Source organism: Archocentrus centrarchus, chromosome 17 (genome assembly GCF_007364275.1).
Source record: "Archocentrus centrarchus isolate MPI-CPG fArcCen1 chromosome 17, fArcCen1, whole genome shotgun sequence".
NCBI lineage: Eukaryota > Metazoa > Chordata > Actinopteri > Cichliformes > Cichlidae > Archocentrus > Archocentrus centrarchus.
Window position 1 is genome coordinate 22894786 of NC_044362.1, and position 16249 is coordinate 22911034.

The following is a 16249-nucleotide window of genomic DNA, read 5'->3' on the forward strand; positions in this document are numbered from 1 at the left end:
TGTTTAGCTGTTTATGAAACTTGTGAGACCAAGTTTTCCTTATGCAGAAATAACCTTCTGGGTGATGTAAATGCGAAGTATAAAGTATGGACTCAAGCACCCAGGCTAAGCCACTCCCAAAAATCCTTCATATTCACCTGTGACTGGCATTTGAGAAAGTTTTTTTTTTTTTTTTTTTTTTTTTTTTTTTTTTTTTTAAACTTATTAAGAAAACTTTATTTTCTCAGCCCTTAACTATGAGTGAGAAATTCAGAAAACTGGTTGTTTGAGGTGCCATGTTTCTATACTGCTGTTGCCTCAAAGCAAGAATGTCCTGGGTTTAAATCCACCATCTGGCCAGTGCCTTTTTGTGTGGAGTTTGCATGTTCTCCCCATGTCTGCACTGGTTCTTTCTGGGCACTCCAGGTTCCTCCCACAGTCTAATTACCTGCAGTTAGTGGCATTAGGTTGTTTCTAGATTGTCCATAGGTGTGAATGTGAGTGTGTGTCTCTGTTGGTTCTGCGACAGGTTGGCAACCTGTCCAGGGTGTACCCCACTTCTCACCCTATGGTAGCTCGGATAGACTTCAGCCCCCTTAATTTTCTTCTGCTCATCCAATTCAGAAAATAGAGGGATAAATGGTTTAAAGTGGGCATGGCTTGAACAATACAATGAATTATTTGTGTCTGATCAAATATTTTCCTTTCAATGACCTTAAAAACTTCTGAAATTTCATGCAATATTTGTGATTTCCTCATTGGAAATCCAGAATCTAGGAATTTGTAATAATATATTCTCCCAGTCAAAAAGAAATGAATAAAACCAAGTATAATCTCAGAATGACGGATGATTTCCATCTTCACTGGTTTAATGTCAATAAAATATATGGTGGTGAGCCTTTATTTATAATCAAGAATGTATTTCATAATTTTAAATCCACTTACTTTAAAAGTATTTCATATTAAAGAACATCATTTACAGTTTAAAAAACAAACTAGAAAATTGTTCTTTTTCTTACCACTAGATGGAGATCTGTGTGTGTCTGTGCAAAGCTGCATGAATGCTCTTAGTCTTTCAGTATGTCACTATGATTTTAAAAGCTGTCCTGAATTATTAAAAATTGTTTAAGTATTTTTATCCTTAGTGTATTTTTATCTCAAATGTATACCAATACAAAGTTGCATCTGTAAGATGTAAGAGGTGTATATTTTTGTTTCAGCAAAAACAAAAATATATACCTCAAAAAAACACAGATATAAATCAAACAGGTTTTACCAGCCTTCAGTGTAAGAAGCCACTGGCTTTTTTAGAACACTTGCACAGTTATGGCTAAGTGTAATCTTCCCCGTTGAAATTATGGGATGGGAGAGCTCTTCTTTGTCAGCCCATAAAAAAGACAGGCATGACCACCTCATTACCTCAGCCATAAAAGAATACAGCCTCCAGTGCAGTGTAAGCAATGCCTGTGTGCAGAGTCCAACGTCTCCACTGGCTCATCTTTAGGAGAAGATTGTTAAAGTCTTTAGCTCCAAGTTCAGCTCAGAAACAGGTACTTCGGGATCATGCCCTCGGGGAAGAAAGTCAAGCTCATCCTATATGAGGTGCTGCAGTTTGCAGCTCTTATTATACCCGTCTTTGTAATTATGGAGAGATTTGCCAGCCTTATACATGATGTGAAAGGACGGGATCGAACGGCTTACTGGCTCGTTGTTGCGGCTTCTATTGCCTATGTGACCTCTGTGACTTTGCTGGTGTGGGCTCCAGTCAGATATCTGACCATTAAGCAGCGGGGGTTCATCAGAGAGGTCACACAGTGGTGAGTTAAGGCTGTGATATGATAAGCATATCAAATGTTTTGTGTGTATAATTATAAACTGAGACTGTGCAGCATTTAAAAAAACAATATGAGTTACATCTTACATGTGGAAAGTTGAGCTTACTGAGTGACATTCAAGTTTTTTCTGTGATTTGCCGGTACAGCACTATATGGTCTGGTATCACAGATTATCATTTGTTTTTATTTGTTGTAACTGAAATTATGGATTAATTTATTTTAATTTCACAACTCTCCTGTACTCAGTGCTACCCCTTGTAGCTTGTGTAAGTAGTGTTCATGTCTTACAGATGAGGTCTTGCCTTTTTCTAAAAAAGTGAATATAGACTAAGTACACACAGATAATAACTGTAACTGAGTGCAGCTGCAGTGTTGTGGAGTAGAATTGTTAAATAAAACTGAAAGGCTCACTTTTCTCAAAAATGTACTTCTAAACTTTCTGAAAGACAAATTAAAAATCATAAACTCAGGAAAGAATACACGCTTTTTAAAAAAAAAAAAAAAGAACAATTACTCTTAATTACGGGATGATCGTTATGAAAATGTGAGCTAAAATAACAGATTGTGTTTTTCAGGAGACCAACAGCGCTGGCCTATCTCATCCTGTGCACATTACCGTGCTTTGCTATTCTAATAGCCAGCTCCAAGGTAATGCCATCAAGACTGATTGATCTTGTCACTAAGGAGCACTTGGTGATGTTTTGTTCTGTCATTCTCTGACGGGGGTCCTTGAAGAGGCATGCAGCATTTGTCATAAACAGCCTATTAGAAGCAACAGCTCATTGCGTGACTACACTACAGTTATTCACTGACATGATACGTTGCAGCACAGAGAAAGAAAAGCATCCCTTGTCACTGACTGGCCAGGCTCTCTTGAGGTTTCCTTATTCACTGTGCACTGGACATTATTTTACAGGTGAAGCTACTGGTTTCCCAAAATAGGGATCAAGCTCCTCACAACATAAATGCAAGGGTTGTGATTATGAAAAATCTGCACCAAAAGACAGAAAACTAAGTTATGATACACCTGTCTGCTTTGGGAGCGTTTCAGTGTAATGAATTGATCTTTTATTTATTTATTTTTGCTTCAGACCCAAACAGCTGATAGATGGCTGACAAGAAGTGAAAATGACACACTGATTCTTCGTGGGGTCACAATGCAATATATTTTATATGCATTGCATTTTTTTTGTTATTATTATTATTAAAAATGTTAACCTGAAAAGCAGAAAAGTCTTTTTATCTGAGGAAAATGCAGTGCAGGCACATGATGTTTCATACTGTGAAAATATTTCTGAGAAGGACTTTGGCAGTGAAAACAGGTCCCTTGTCACAAGACTGCTGTCCTTCTGAGCTATTCAGTAACCCACAGTGAAAACAGCGGTTTGGCCATTAACCTAACGTCTGATGCCATCCTCCACCCTAAAAAGAAAAGAATTTTTATTCCTATATTACACTGTGTCATTAACCATTCCAACAAGAATAAAAGCACAAAGTAAGCACAAAGACGTGTCTGATATTAATTCATCCAATATTTCTTATTTTAGGGGTGTTAAGCAGTAAATCTGTAATGATAGGGGAGTAAAATCTAATGGGTTCATAAAACTTGGAATGCAGGAGCTTTTCTATCTCAGTCAAGACAAATGTTGTTACAAAGACTTCCAGTTTTGTTTGCCATTTCTTAGCGTCAGGTCATTTTGTTCAACCTATTAGTGGTTTTTCTAATATTGTCAAACTGTAGGTGCAGGTGGACAGTGGACAGTTACTGGACAGTTTCACTGAGTTGCCTGTTTCCTTGGTGCTTTTCTTCCTCATCTGGTTGGATATCATAGAGAGGATCCGACCCTGCAAACTGATGGGAAAATGTAAGGCTTGAATTCTTCAAAGTCGTTTACTGTTGTTGTGTCATATTCCATCTTCTGTGGGACTGATCATGTAACTGAAGCCACAGACCCTTTGTTCTAATTTGAAACACTTAATTTTTATGGGTCTGTTATTTCATTAATACAGCACAACCTGGAAGCTAGTTTAGGCAAGCATACCTACCTTCACTCACGTCATGTTCCAAACACTTCCCAATTTAGCTGTTTATTTAAGCTGCAACATTCCCCATCTATCCCTAATACATGCCAGTGCTGCTGCTTTTCTGCATCACTTCCTGCAGCTTCAATCCCGCCACCATCTCAGTATCCACCTCTAGACAGATAAATAAACCAGACATTTAAAGTATGAGTTGTCTGACTGAACCTCCACACTTAAAAGTTTCCTGGAAAAAAAAAAACCTACCAGCCACACCATTAAAACTACTAACAGGTGACCTGAAGAACTGTGATCATTATTCTGCTGGGAAAGCTTTGGTCATAGATTTCTTGAGGATACTGACAAATACCACCTGCCTAAACAGCTGGAGAACACAAGAAAAGAGCACAAAACATTGACCGAGATAACAAAATCTTTAAATCCCAGTTCAGTCGAGCATGTGCTGGATGTGCTGTAACCAGCCTGAAACATGTTAGCCACGCCCAGAAGAAAATGTTGCACAGATAACCAAGAAAATATTCAGATAAGAATACTATAAAATACACAGTCCATCTATCTCATAATTATCCTTCCCTTTGCTCTTGCTTCCTTGAAAATGAATGTTTTTATTATTATTATTATTATAGGAAAAAGGCAAAAGATAATGGCCAATTCTCTTTTATTGGCTAGTCTTTAGGATAACTATAACTCTACCATATACAGAAACATCTGGTGTTGTCACTTACAGCAGACAGCTTAGATCCAGACCTTGTTGCATCAGGCCCCGTCCTCACCCACATGGAACATGTGACCACTGTATCAGGCCAGCCGCACCCTGAAGAAGGCCAGAACGGTTTGACCCATGACCAACCAGAGGTCCGAAAAGGCACGACCTCAGGCAGTTGGCAGGATGTTGCCAACTCACAGCCCAGCACACGAGCTTCCAGCACTATGTACTTGTACTCCTCATTCTCACGTCCCCGGTCATACTCGGGTCGCCTGAGCTTCCTGTGGAAAAGGGATGGAAGGTCAGAAATATTTGTGGATAGTTTCCTCTTCTGGTTTGACACTGTGGAGATGGTGAGAGTGGCAGGAGTGCCATCAGTCTTCTACTCAGCCTGGGTGTTCCCCGTGTACATCCTCGCCTTCCTGTCTACTCTCCGTATGATCATCACACCTCACAACCCCTTGTTGTCTTCTGCTGGATTTGCTCTGCAGGACTTACCTTTCTTTATCATTCGGGTTGCTCTGATTGCTGTGTTTGGCTTTGTAACACCTGTCTTGTACCCGCTGAAAAATGCCCTGGTAAGCCTGGCTTTTATCTATTTCACATTTCTGACCAAGCTGAAATGTTTTAGACATCAGAGCATGTTTTGAGGAGGAGTGGCACATTCTGTTGTTGATGAAAGAGCCACTTGGACTGGGAGTAGTTCAACAGTTGGTGTTCATGTGTGGAGAGCAGCACCAAAGCAACCAGATGCTGGTACTGATGATGATGGACAGCATGTTTGAATTTCACTGGCGAATCAAATCAAACTGTAAACATTATTCTGAATTTTGTTTCAAAACAGGTGGAAGTATAAAGTAAGCCAACTCTTATCTGAATCCAAATATATTTATTGATGAAAGTGTTCATGTGCTTAGTTTTGCTTTTTTATCTGTAAATTTGTTTACATGCCACAAAGAGTAAAGAAAAACATATTTTAAATAAAACCTTGAATAAAAGTCTTTTCTGACACTGGTGTAAACTCTGTAAAAACTTTGAAGCTAATCAGATTTTTAATTTTTTGCAGTATAGCGTCACTATCTTGGTTCAGTGAAGTTGAACTGCTGCTGAAAATTCAGCATCAACTGAATTTTCAGTGAGTGGCTGTTTTTTTGCCAAAGCTAAAAAGACAAACACTTCCTTTAGGAGTTGGCAGAAAAGAAAAAGGGGACATCTGATGAGGTGTCGACATTTAACACGAGATCCAGAAAGTTGTTAAAATGATTTATTTGTTACAGGAGACAAAGGTTAGGTGGAAACATGGATAGATGGATAAAGGTTTGCTATGTTTTCCTGATTTTTTTTTTTTTATTGATATATCAGCGTACATACAGTTAGCAAACAAAGAGAGGGTTTTTGTGGCTTTGCCTCTGTACACCACCACAGTGGATTTTAAATCAAAAATCAAGATGTGATTGAAGTGCAGGCTTTCAGCTTTATTTCAAGGTGTTTTACAGAAATTTTGAATGAACTGTTTCGAAATTGTGACAATTTTTATGCACAGTTCCCCATTTTCAGAGGCTCTGTTTTAATTAAACAATTGAGTGACAAGCAATTTCATGGTTAGATGAGGCCTGTTTTCTTGTTGTGTCATGACAAATGAAGCAGAGATCAATCTGAAGTGGATTCAAAGTGTAATTTTAAATGTGAGGCTCAAAGAGATGTCAGTGCATGTGAGGGAGGCCATCATCAGGCTGAGAAACCAAATAAATCTATCAGAGAGATGGCGAAAACTTCAGGAGTGGCCAGCTCAACCATTTGGTTCATTCTTAAACCTCAGAAGACAAATGATGTCACGATGACAGTATCGCCTCCTTTTTTTAAACAAACAAACAAACTGTGTGGAGTTTGCGTGTTCTCCCCATGTCTGCGTGGGTTCTCTCGCGATACTCCGGCTTCCTCCCACAGTCCAAAGACATGCATGGTTACATTAACTGGTGATTCTAAATTAACCCTCGGTGTGAACATGAGTATGACTGTTTTAGCCCTGTGACAGATCCTGTCCAAGGTGCACCCCACCTCTCACCCCGTTACAACTGGGATAGGCTGGGATGTTGAGCAGGTTATTCAGCACAGAGATACAGTAGGTGTGGTGATTTCAGATAAAATATCCTGCTGTGTTTGCACAAATGGAGTGATTTATTTCACAATCTTAATCAGGGCCCTATGATTAGTGCCACAGAGCACCACAATTAGACAATGTAATTAGTACCACGGGGTACTACTTATATGACATAATTGTGAAAGCTCATATACAGATAGTTAACATGTTAAAGGCAAGAAGTAAAGCAGTCCTTGGGCTACCACAAGCCGTCAAAAACTGAGCTGGTGAAAATAATCACCATTCTTCCAAAAGATATGCTATTCTCCAAAATCTACCCGTGTTTGTGTTTGTTTGATTGAGTTGGGGTCTAATGGAGATCACAGCATATGATTATCATTTTCATGCTTCACAGAATCTTTGATGACTCCTCGTGGCCTATAGCTATTATTCCCATCTGGAAGAACTATCCACACAGACCACAAAGATGAACTTTTCATGAAATACAATGACCTTCCCAGAAGCAAAGCATGCCAGAAAAACATCATTATGAAACAAAGTCCTTCCTGAAGAACGTCTTGCCACTTGGCAGCCATCTTGATACAGTATGCCTCAGGGTAATTATTTGCAGTTATTTGAAGCCTAAACCAAAACAACTTTAGTTTCAGTGGTAACTGGGACATAAAAAGTGCATGCAAAGCATCACCAGTCAAATCTGATAAAGAAAGAAAAACTTTAAAACTTTGCTGGTTTTGGTCCAAAACAAATCATTTCATTTTACGATTCTTTCACTGTCTCTGTAATTTCCCACATTATTACCTTATTCATTTAGATTTTTTTTTAATTTGTGATAGTTAAGTTCAATGTCCTCAGACCTATATTTGCACAATTAAATGTTTCAGATCATCAAACAAAGATAAGCTTGTGTAAATACAAAAATGCAGTTTTTAAAATGATGATTTAATTTATTAAGGGTAAAAAAAGTTATCCAAACCTGCCTGGCCCTGTGTGAAAAAGGGCCAGGTACCTAATAACTGGTTGTTTCATTCTTGGCAGCAAGAACTGCAATCCAGCGTTTGAGATAACTAGCAATGAATCTTTCACAAGAATTTTGGCCCACTCTTCTTTGCAGAATTGCTTTGATTCATCACGCTGGAGGGTCTTTCGAGCATGAACGGCCTGTTTGCCAAAAAATCTCAATCAGATTAAATCCGGACTTTGACTCGGCCTCTCAAAAAACCTTCACTTTGAAGAAAATGAGTGGATGATTTGTTCAATTATCTCATTTAAGTGTGACAAATATGCAAAAAAACTAAGAAATTAATAGGGAGTAAATACGTTTTTTGCGGCACTAATACAGACATCACAGTGAACAGAAAAACATGCAATTTTCATCATACAGCGGCAATAAAGTCGTGGATCTTTATGTGCTGCATCTTCTGTCCTTGGAAATTAGCATCTTCCCCTCACTGTTGGTCTATTACACCAGCACCATGGTGGTTTAAGTGAGTATAACTCACTGGATTGTAACCTTGACATATGCATGTGTGTGTTTTCCTACAGGGACACAGCAGAGAGTTGTTGGTGTTTACTGTAATCGGCAGTCCTCCACCAGGACAAGCCTGGCAGAATTCTACCCATGGCCCATTTGGTTTTTGTTCCTCTGATGCGTGAGCACAAATTATTTAAGGGAATTTCAAAATCCAGGGAAAAAATGGAATAAATTAAAGAATTTTAAAAACCAAACATGCAGCTGGATTGCTGCTGATGAATCCAATGGATCTCAGTTATAAATCTATTGCCACATTTAGAGAAAATATTTGTTAAAGGTATTATAATGATATGCAGGCGACAGGGCACTAGACAAGCAGCTGTGATTCACAGTGAGGGACCAGAGCCGTCCTGCTTTCATTTAGTGGTATGGAAACTAAAATTATCTTCCCTTCATTTCCCCACAGCCACGATCATCCTACTCTTTAATGATTCATATTATAATCTGCAAGAAGGCATTAGTGCAGCTCGAGTTATTATGGCTATGTTGCAGTGCGTCATGTTGTCAGGATGGAGAGCCCTTTTTTCCCCCCTTGTGACACTGGTTAAATGTTCCAAATGATCAAAGGAAAAACACAACAGCCTGACAATGAGAGACTAACATTCACTGGAGGGAGAGTTCTCTGAGGCAGGCTCGCATTTATTTATCTGCCATCAAATCAACCCTTCAAGCCTGCTGAGCAAAGCTTTGCATTAATTCAGCTATATTTAAAATTCACATTCAGCACACTGAAAATAGCTTTTGTTACGTAGTTTTGTCTGGCTTTAAAGTCGAATTTCCTTATAACAGGCGAAGATAATCTGCTATACACAGAGCTTCATGGTCAAGGTAGTGTGGATGGAAAAGATTTTTTTATATATACTGCCTCTATGAAGGTGAATTTTTGGGTTGTGTAAAGAACTATTTCAACAACTATTGGCTGATATTTAATTTAATTTAATGCAAATACAATTAGATATTGAATCACAGTGACTTTGGTCTCAACCTTTCTTCTAAAAGAAGCGGAAGACTATTCCATAGGCTCCAATACTAAAGTGTCTGTGGGCAGCACAGTAAGACGGTCCTGGGTTGACATGGATGTTAGGTTAATCTGTGAGCCTAAATTGTCCCCATGTGTGAATGTGAGTGTGAATGGTTGTCCAGCTCTCTGTGTGAGCCGTGTGATAGCAGGATTCCCACTGGCCTGTGAAATCTAGCTTTCTTAAAAGTAATTTCCATTTCTTAAATTTGTACTTTAAAAATTTAAACTTGGTTTAATTGGCTATACTTTAGCAATGACTTCAAGAAAAATGTCTCTTGCCAGATAAATTCAAGAAAAGTTAAAAGTTTTAATATTAAAGCCAGCTTCTAATTTCTTGTTGGGTTATAAGCCAGACTCACCGGGTTCAGATGTTGTAGACTTCAGAGCACCTGCATGCTATACACCTCCCTCCACTGGTCTGCACCCTGTTACCTGCTTCCAACCAGAGAGACTTCAACCATTCACAGAAAATAAACAAAGATAAACAAATATAATCTGTTTTATGCATTTTAATCTAGAAGTTTTGACATTTTAAGGAAACATAAAAAAGTTGAAAAATAAAATCTTTGGACTTTAGCCTGGTTTTCACATGCTGCAGCACAAATAAGATGTCTCATACAGACATTCCCTGTCATGAGTGTTAGGTTATCTGATGATTGTTGGCTTAGTTTAATAAAACATTATGAAACTTGCGTTAAATTCCAGTTATCTGCAGTATTTAACTGAATTTTAGCTTGTTAGCAATTAGCAGTCAGAGCTTTGTAGGCCTCAAGGAAAACAGGCAGCTAACACTATTATTTATTTATATCAGTTCTTGTCAAACTGCCTGAGGTTAAAAACTGTCTGTATCAAAGCCAAACTGATCAAACTCTGCTTGAATCACATATTAAACTTAAATCACTGGTATTTAAAATGGATTAAAAAAATACTCCTGGTTTGTCTGGTAATGGTAGATATGAGTTGACAAAAAAATTAACAGCTCTTTCTGAACAAAATTTTCCCAAAAAAATGATCCTGAGTTTTCTGAGGTACATCATTTTTTATTTAAAAAAATGTCTTGACATCTACCACAGAAAGGCAACTCACTTTCATCAGTAGATCATAGCATGAAATATTTAAGTCTTAAAGTTATTTTTCCATATGGGTGGTACTACCAGGACTGAGTTTTATTCAGTGAGTTGCGCAAAAGTTGCCTCAGACATTTGTAGTTCCCTGAAGATGAATTCTGACTAATGTCTCTTACTTTTTTTTTTTTAGAGCCACCACAAGGTGAAATCATAGCTACTGGACAGACATGTTCTCATATCTATCCCATATTCTTATTAAAATATACTGTAATAATCTTAAAAAGAACAAAACAAAACTTACTGGCCACCCAGGATCTTTTCACATGCTGATGTTATTTGAGCAGCTGTTGACTCTTGTCTAAAGAGAGATAAAAGTCAAAATATAGTTTCTTAAAGAAATGGGTGGAAATAATATGGATGGCTGTAGATTTTCTTCTCCTGTTTCCAGAGGTTTTTAAACTTAACTGGAGAGGAAACAGCCTTCTTTTTTTTTTTTTTTTTTTGTTGTCACGGACAGAAGCAGATTAATTTCTTAAGCTCACTCTCAAGGTAACAAGAAAAAACCACAACCGAGCACAACATCAGAGGGAAAATGACACAAAAGGAAGCAATGGCAAAGAGAGAGGGAGGAATAGAGAAGACTGTGGAAAGAGAAGAGGATAATGAGATAGAGGGAAGAAAAAACAGAGGACAGATAGAGAGATGGCAGGGGAGGAGGAAAGTTGGGGGTGCTGTTTAAGGAGGGGTGAGGCTTTGTAAATCTGAGAGGCTGGAAGCGCATTTGAATTCAGCCTGTGTGTCTCCTGCGCTAGTCGAATGTTACCTGCTCTAGCATGGCAACAGAGAGAGGGAGAGCGGTGAGCTTCAGCTGCAGCCTCCACACACACACACGTGCATGCACAACCACAACAGGAGTGCAAAGAGTGACTCAGGTAAGCAGGAACGCCCCTGATAAGAGACGACCCTCGAGAGAGGGAAGCAGCGTGTGCAGTGAGAGGGAGAGATACTGAAGGAGGAGCTATAGAGCTGGCATTTTTGAGGAGGGAGAAAAGAGGAATCATGCTGAAGCTGAAAATCTTTGAATCTGGACTCCCAGGGTGGGCTTACACTGAGGGATAGACAGGAAAACAAGAAAGGATGGATGTGGAGTGATGCAAGTGCTCTTGTTGGACAATTCTGTGAGGCTACAAAGCACTGAGGGACAAAGAAGAAAATGACATTTAGTTTCTATAGCAAGACCATTCGGAGGGCTTAAGCCGGTAGGAGGCTGAAAAGGAGGTTTTTTGACAGGGTGAGCTGAGAGGGGTGAGGTTTGGTATGGGGAGGGTAAATTCACACAAAATGGGAAAAGAACCACCGATCCTTCTTAACATGAGGTGAGTGCACGCATGCACATTAACACAAGCACACATAGAAACCTCACATGCACTGCACATCAGACTGAGTCTTCAGGACAGTTGTAGGATTCATAATAGTTTGGATCCTAGCTCACCGCAAAGCGCATGACTTTGAAAATGCTTTGAGACGTCTGCCATTGGGATCACCTGGACTTATCTGAGGACTGAACTTATGAAAGGAGTCAGCCACTAAACTCCCAGGTGACTCTCTCCTGCGACAACCTGTGGACGCAGAAGACTGGATTCTTTTTCTTTTGCAGCGTCCAGAAAACCTCCCTGATGAGCTTGCAATCAGGTGGATCACCTGTGTCATGAAGATCCTGTCCTGAAACGACCGATCCCTGAGGCTTTATCAGCCTGTGCCCTCTTCTCCCCCCAACTAGATGTCTTGATGTATTGCTGTGGGCTGGGACACTGGCGGCGAGTGCAGTCCACCTATGTAAGTGACCATTATAACATCAATTAAAGCATCCATCCCATCTTTTTGACCTCATAGTAACAGTGGAGTTGTTTTGTGGTGGGGCATGTGGATATAAACTGTACAGTGCCATCAGCAAATAATTCTGTGCCTGCAAACACACAAGCCAGTGCTTACTTTTACAAAAAATGCTGATGATGCATTCACATTTATATCCAGGGTCATTCATTTGCAACATGCAAACATGCTAAAATAACAGCCTATGAGCAGCTGCAAGTGTGACTCTTGCAACCTGTTATTTGCTGCTAATGACTTATTAAAACAGTACCAAAAGATGCAAAATCAGATGATGAATTGTTTTCTTTTTTTCCCACCTAGAGGCAACAGTTTGGTCACCAAGCAAGTGAAGTGAACAATGTATGAAAAATGAATTTATGCATACCAAAAATAAGCTGATTTTAAACATGAAAGTTGCTGTTTTCCTCACATCATATGTCCTGGTTGAGGCTTCTGAAGGAGAAAAGAAGTGGAGGAGGAAAGAGAGGTGCTGTTATCTCATTACAAGTCAAGCTTACTGTCCTCTCAATGACAGAGATGAGCAAGGAGGACAGTCTCCTTCCTCTACAGTTTTCTCATCCACCTGTTTTCTTTCTTTTGCTTTTGTCAGTCCTCTAACTCTCTCTTTACTTCCTTGTATTCTCCTCTCTCTTTCCTTCCAGTCTCTGTGTATCCTCTATGTAGTTGTGTTGTAGCTGATGGAGCGAGAGTTGTGCATTGTGCGATGGCGCTGACTGCAGAGCATCCTAACCACATTCCTACATGAAATAGGCTTACTGTCAGCCCTCAGCACTCAATAGGCTGTCAGCGCAGAGCCTCACAGATTACCACGTACTGTACTGCTGCATGTAATGTGTGCCCACCTCAGCAATGAGCCAGGAAAGGAGCTTATAGAATCAAAAGCATGGATGGCTAAAAGCAGCGACACATCAAGAAGTGGAACCTAGTATCCACATTCAGTGTAGTTTCATTGATGTATGTGTGTGTGTGTGTGTGTGTGTGCGCGCGTGTGTGCAGGCTTAGTTTAGCACCTAGTGTTAAATAAGTACATGCAAATATAAAGAATTTTCTTTGTCATGAAACATTCGTGATGCAGTTGATGTCATAAAAGGTTCGCAATCTAAAAAACTTGAAAGACACTTTTTTTGGTGACATTTCTAATTTAACACACAATACACATTCTGACCCAAAGATTTTATATATCAAGAATGGTCATCAAATCAATGTAATGCTTTATTTAAACAAAAACAAAGACAGGATATAAGGTGCTGAAACACAGAAAATGTGCTGTTTTTTTTAAATATATATGGTAATTTAAATTGATGATGGCAACAACTAAAAAAATATATATAGTTCAAACAAGAGCAACAAAGGCTGAAAAGTTGTGTGATGCAGTGAAAGTGCTTTATGGAACAGCTCACAAACGCAAGATGAAACAAAAAAATCCATCCATCCGTTTTCTTCCGCTCATCCAGGGCCGGGTCGCGGGGGCAGCAGCCTAAGCAGAGAAGCCCAGACCTCTCTCTGCCCAGCCACCTCCTCCAGCTCATCTGGGGGGACACCGCGGCATTCCCAGGTCAGTCGAGAGATATAATCTCTCCAGTGCATCCTGGGTGTACCCCGGGCCTCCTCTGGTAGGACATGCCCAGAACACCTCACCCAAGATGCGCCCAGGAGGCATCCTAGTCAAATGCCCGAACCACCTCACCTGGTTCCTTTTGATGTGGAAGAGTAGCGGCTCTAATCTGAGCCCCACCAGAAGGACTGCACTCCTCACCCTATCTCCAAGGCAGAGGTCAGCCACCATTTGGAGGAAGTTCATTTCTGCCACTTGTATCTGCAATCTTGTTCTTTCAGTCACTACCCAAAGCATGTGACCATAGGTGAGGGTAGGGACGTAGATTGACCAGTAAATCAAGAGCTTTGCGGTCACTTGTGAGCAAGACCCCAAGATATATAAACTCCTTCACCTGGGGCAGCAACTTGTCCCTGAGCCAGAGTGGGCACTCCACTCTTTTCCAGCTGAGGACCATGGCTTCAGACTAGGAGGGTAATTCTCATGCCAGCCACTTCACACTAGGCTGCAAACCATTCTGCTGCGAGGTGGAGGCCACCACCTCATGAAGCGAACAGGATTGCATCATCTGCAAAGAGCAGAGATGAGATACTGAAGCCACAAGGCAGAAGCCAAGTCCACAAAACATGTAGACTTGAGCAAACTTACACGCACACTCAAATATCCTTGAGAGGATAAATAATTGGTCCAGTGTTCTGCAACCACGATGAAAATCACATTGAATTGGTTGAATTGAGGTTCAACCAATTCACGGACCATCCTTTCCAGCACCCTGGCATAGACCTTACCGGGGAAGCTGAGTGTTATCCCCCGATAGTTGCAGCACACCCTCTGGTCCCCCTTCTTAAAGATGGGGACCACCACCCTAATCTGTCCAGTGGCACCGCCCCAGATCTCCACACAATGTTGCAGAGGCGTGTTAACCAAGGCAGCCCTACACCATCCAGAGCCTTCAGGAGCTCAGGGAGAATCTTGTCCCTCCAGGGGCCCTGCCACCAAGGAGTTGTTTAACCACCTCAGTGAACTCACCCCAATGATGGGCGAGTCATCCCCCTCCTCCCCAGATGCTGCTTCCACTACAGAAGGCATGTCAATGGGATTAAGGAGGTCCTCGAAGTATTCCTTCCTGACTATAGCCTCAGTTGAAGTCAGCAGTGCCCCACCTGCACTATAGACCATCTGAGTGGAGCACCACTTTCCTCTCCTGAGTTGCCTGACAGTTTGCCAGAATTGCTTCAAGGCCGTCCAAAAGTTTTCTTTTTCCATGACCTCAGTGAACTCCTCCCACACCTGAGTTTTTGCTTTGGCCATTGTGTTTTGCTTGGCCTGCCAGTACCCATCAGCTGCCTCCAGAGTCCCACAAGCTAACCAAGCCCGATAAGACTCCTTCTTCAGCTTGATGGCTCCCTTCACCTCTGCTGGCCACAGCACTGAGCAGCAGCCTCAAGAATGGAGGTGCGGAACGTAGTCCATTCAGATTCAATGTCCTCAGCCTCCCCCGGAATGCTGTCAAAGTTCTACCAAAGGTGGGAGTTGAAGAGCTCGCAGACCTCTGCCAGGTGTTTGTTATGGACAAACCATGGTTTACACAGATTCCAATAACAAAACACGACTCTGGTTCAGATCAGGCATGCTGTTCTTCCTAATCATGCCTCTCCAGGTCTCACTGACATTGCCCAGGTGCGCATTGAAGTCTCCCAGTAGGATGATGGAGTCACTGGATGGCACACCCTCGAGCACCCCTCCCAGGCTCTTTTTCCACCCACTGGGTGATGGTGCCAGTGCTGGTGCCAGTATTTGAACCGTTCAGTCGCGTCGCCAGATCTCAGTCTTAAGGGAGGCTTATAAAATCCAACAGGGGGGCACCACTATTATTAGCATGATTAGTGATCTGGCTTGGGTGGGCGGGCCAGGGCGGGCCCAAGCGTATCAGTGGGCGGGCACGGCCCCCTAGGGCCCGCCCATAGCGACGGGTGTGGAACCGTTCAGCAGTTTTTCCACCATGAACGCACTCGGTGCTCGGCTAAAAAATGGGTTCAACTCGGGCCCTTCAAGCTAGCTGGTCTTGAACAAAGAATGCATGACACAAGCGGCAGAAGGGCATGACTCTGCGATCTTGACATAAAGTTTTCTACCGCTATTTCACTGCATGGTGTGTATTACATGAGAAAAGTGATGCAATTTTCATGGCTGTGAATTAGGTTGGGCCCTATGGCTGAACTTGCTGCTTTGTATCAGTTCATATCACAGATAAAAGGACGCAAAGTGCGTACTTGTTGTCTTGCTCGTAATCGCTGTCCACGTTTGTGCCCATCGGCTTCCATGTCCAGACGAGGACCCGCCCACATTCATACGTAAAGGATCAGTTCACAAAGTGCAGTGGAAACACAGGTCTGTTCTTAAGCACTTCACCGGTTTATTGGAATCGGCATCAGCACTGGCACGAGCACCAGCACCTCAGCAGTGGAAACATAGTACCAGTGACACCAAGAAGGTCTCTGAACTGTCATTTGGCACTGAA

At 41.2% G+C, this 16249-nt stretch overlaps 1 protein-coding gene across 1 annotated transcript; it reads left to right on the forward strand.

The window, feature by feature from the left end:
- Nucleotides 1-1440: 1440 nt before the first annotated feature.
- On the forward strand, nt 1441-5401 carry tmem236 (transmembrane protein 236). The gene is made up of 4 exons (XM_030751113.1): nt 1441-1796; nt 2390-2462; nt 3556-3679; nt 4582-5401. The coding sequence occupies exons 1-4, from the start codon at nt 1543-1545 to the stop codon at nt 5208-5210; spliced, it is 1080 nt and encodes a 359-aa protein (XP_030606973.1). The 5' UTR covers nt 1441-1542; the 3' UTR covers nt 5211-5401.
- Nucleotides 5402-16249: the final 10848 nt, after the last annotated feature.

Excerpts from the sequence above, each read along its gene's own strand:
- tmem236 (XM_030751113.1), top strand. The coding sequence starts at position 1,543 with ATGCCCTCGGGGAAGAAAGTCAAGCTCATCCTATATGAGGTGCTGCAG. Across the intron at positions 1,797-2,389 it reads ATCAGAGAGGTCACACAGTG|GAGACCAACAGCGCTGGCCT; the intron begins GTGAGTTAAGGC and ends TGTGTTTTTCAG. Across the intron at positions 3,680-4,581 it reads CTGCAAACTGATGGGAAAAT|CAGACAGCTTAGATCCAGAC; the intron begins GTAAGGCTTGAA and ends TGTCACTTACAG.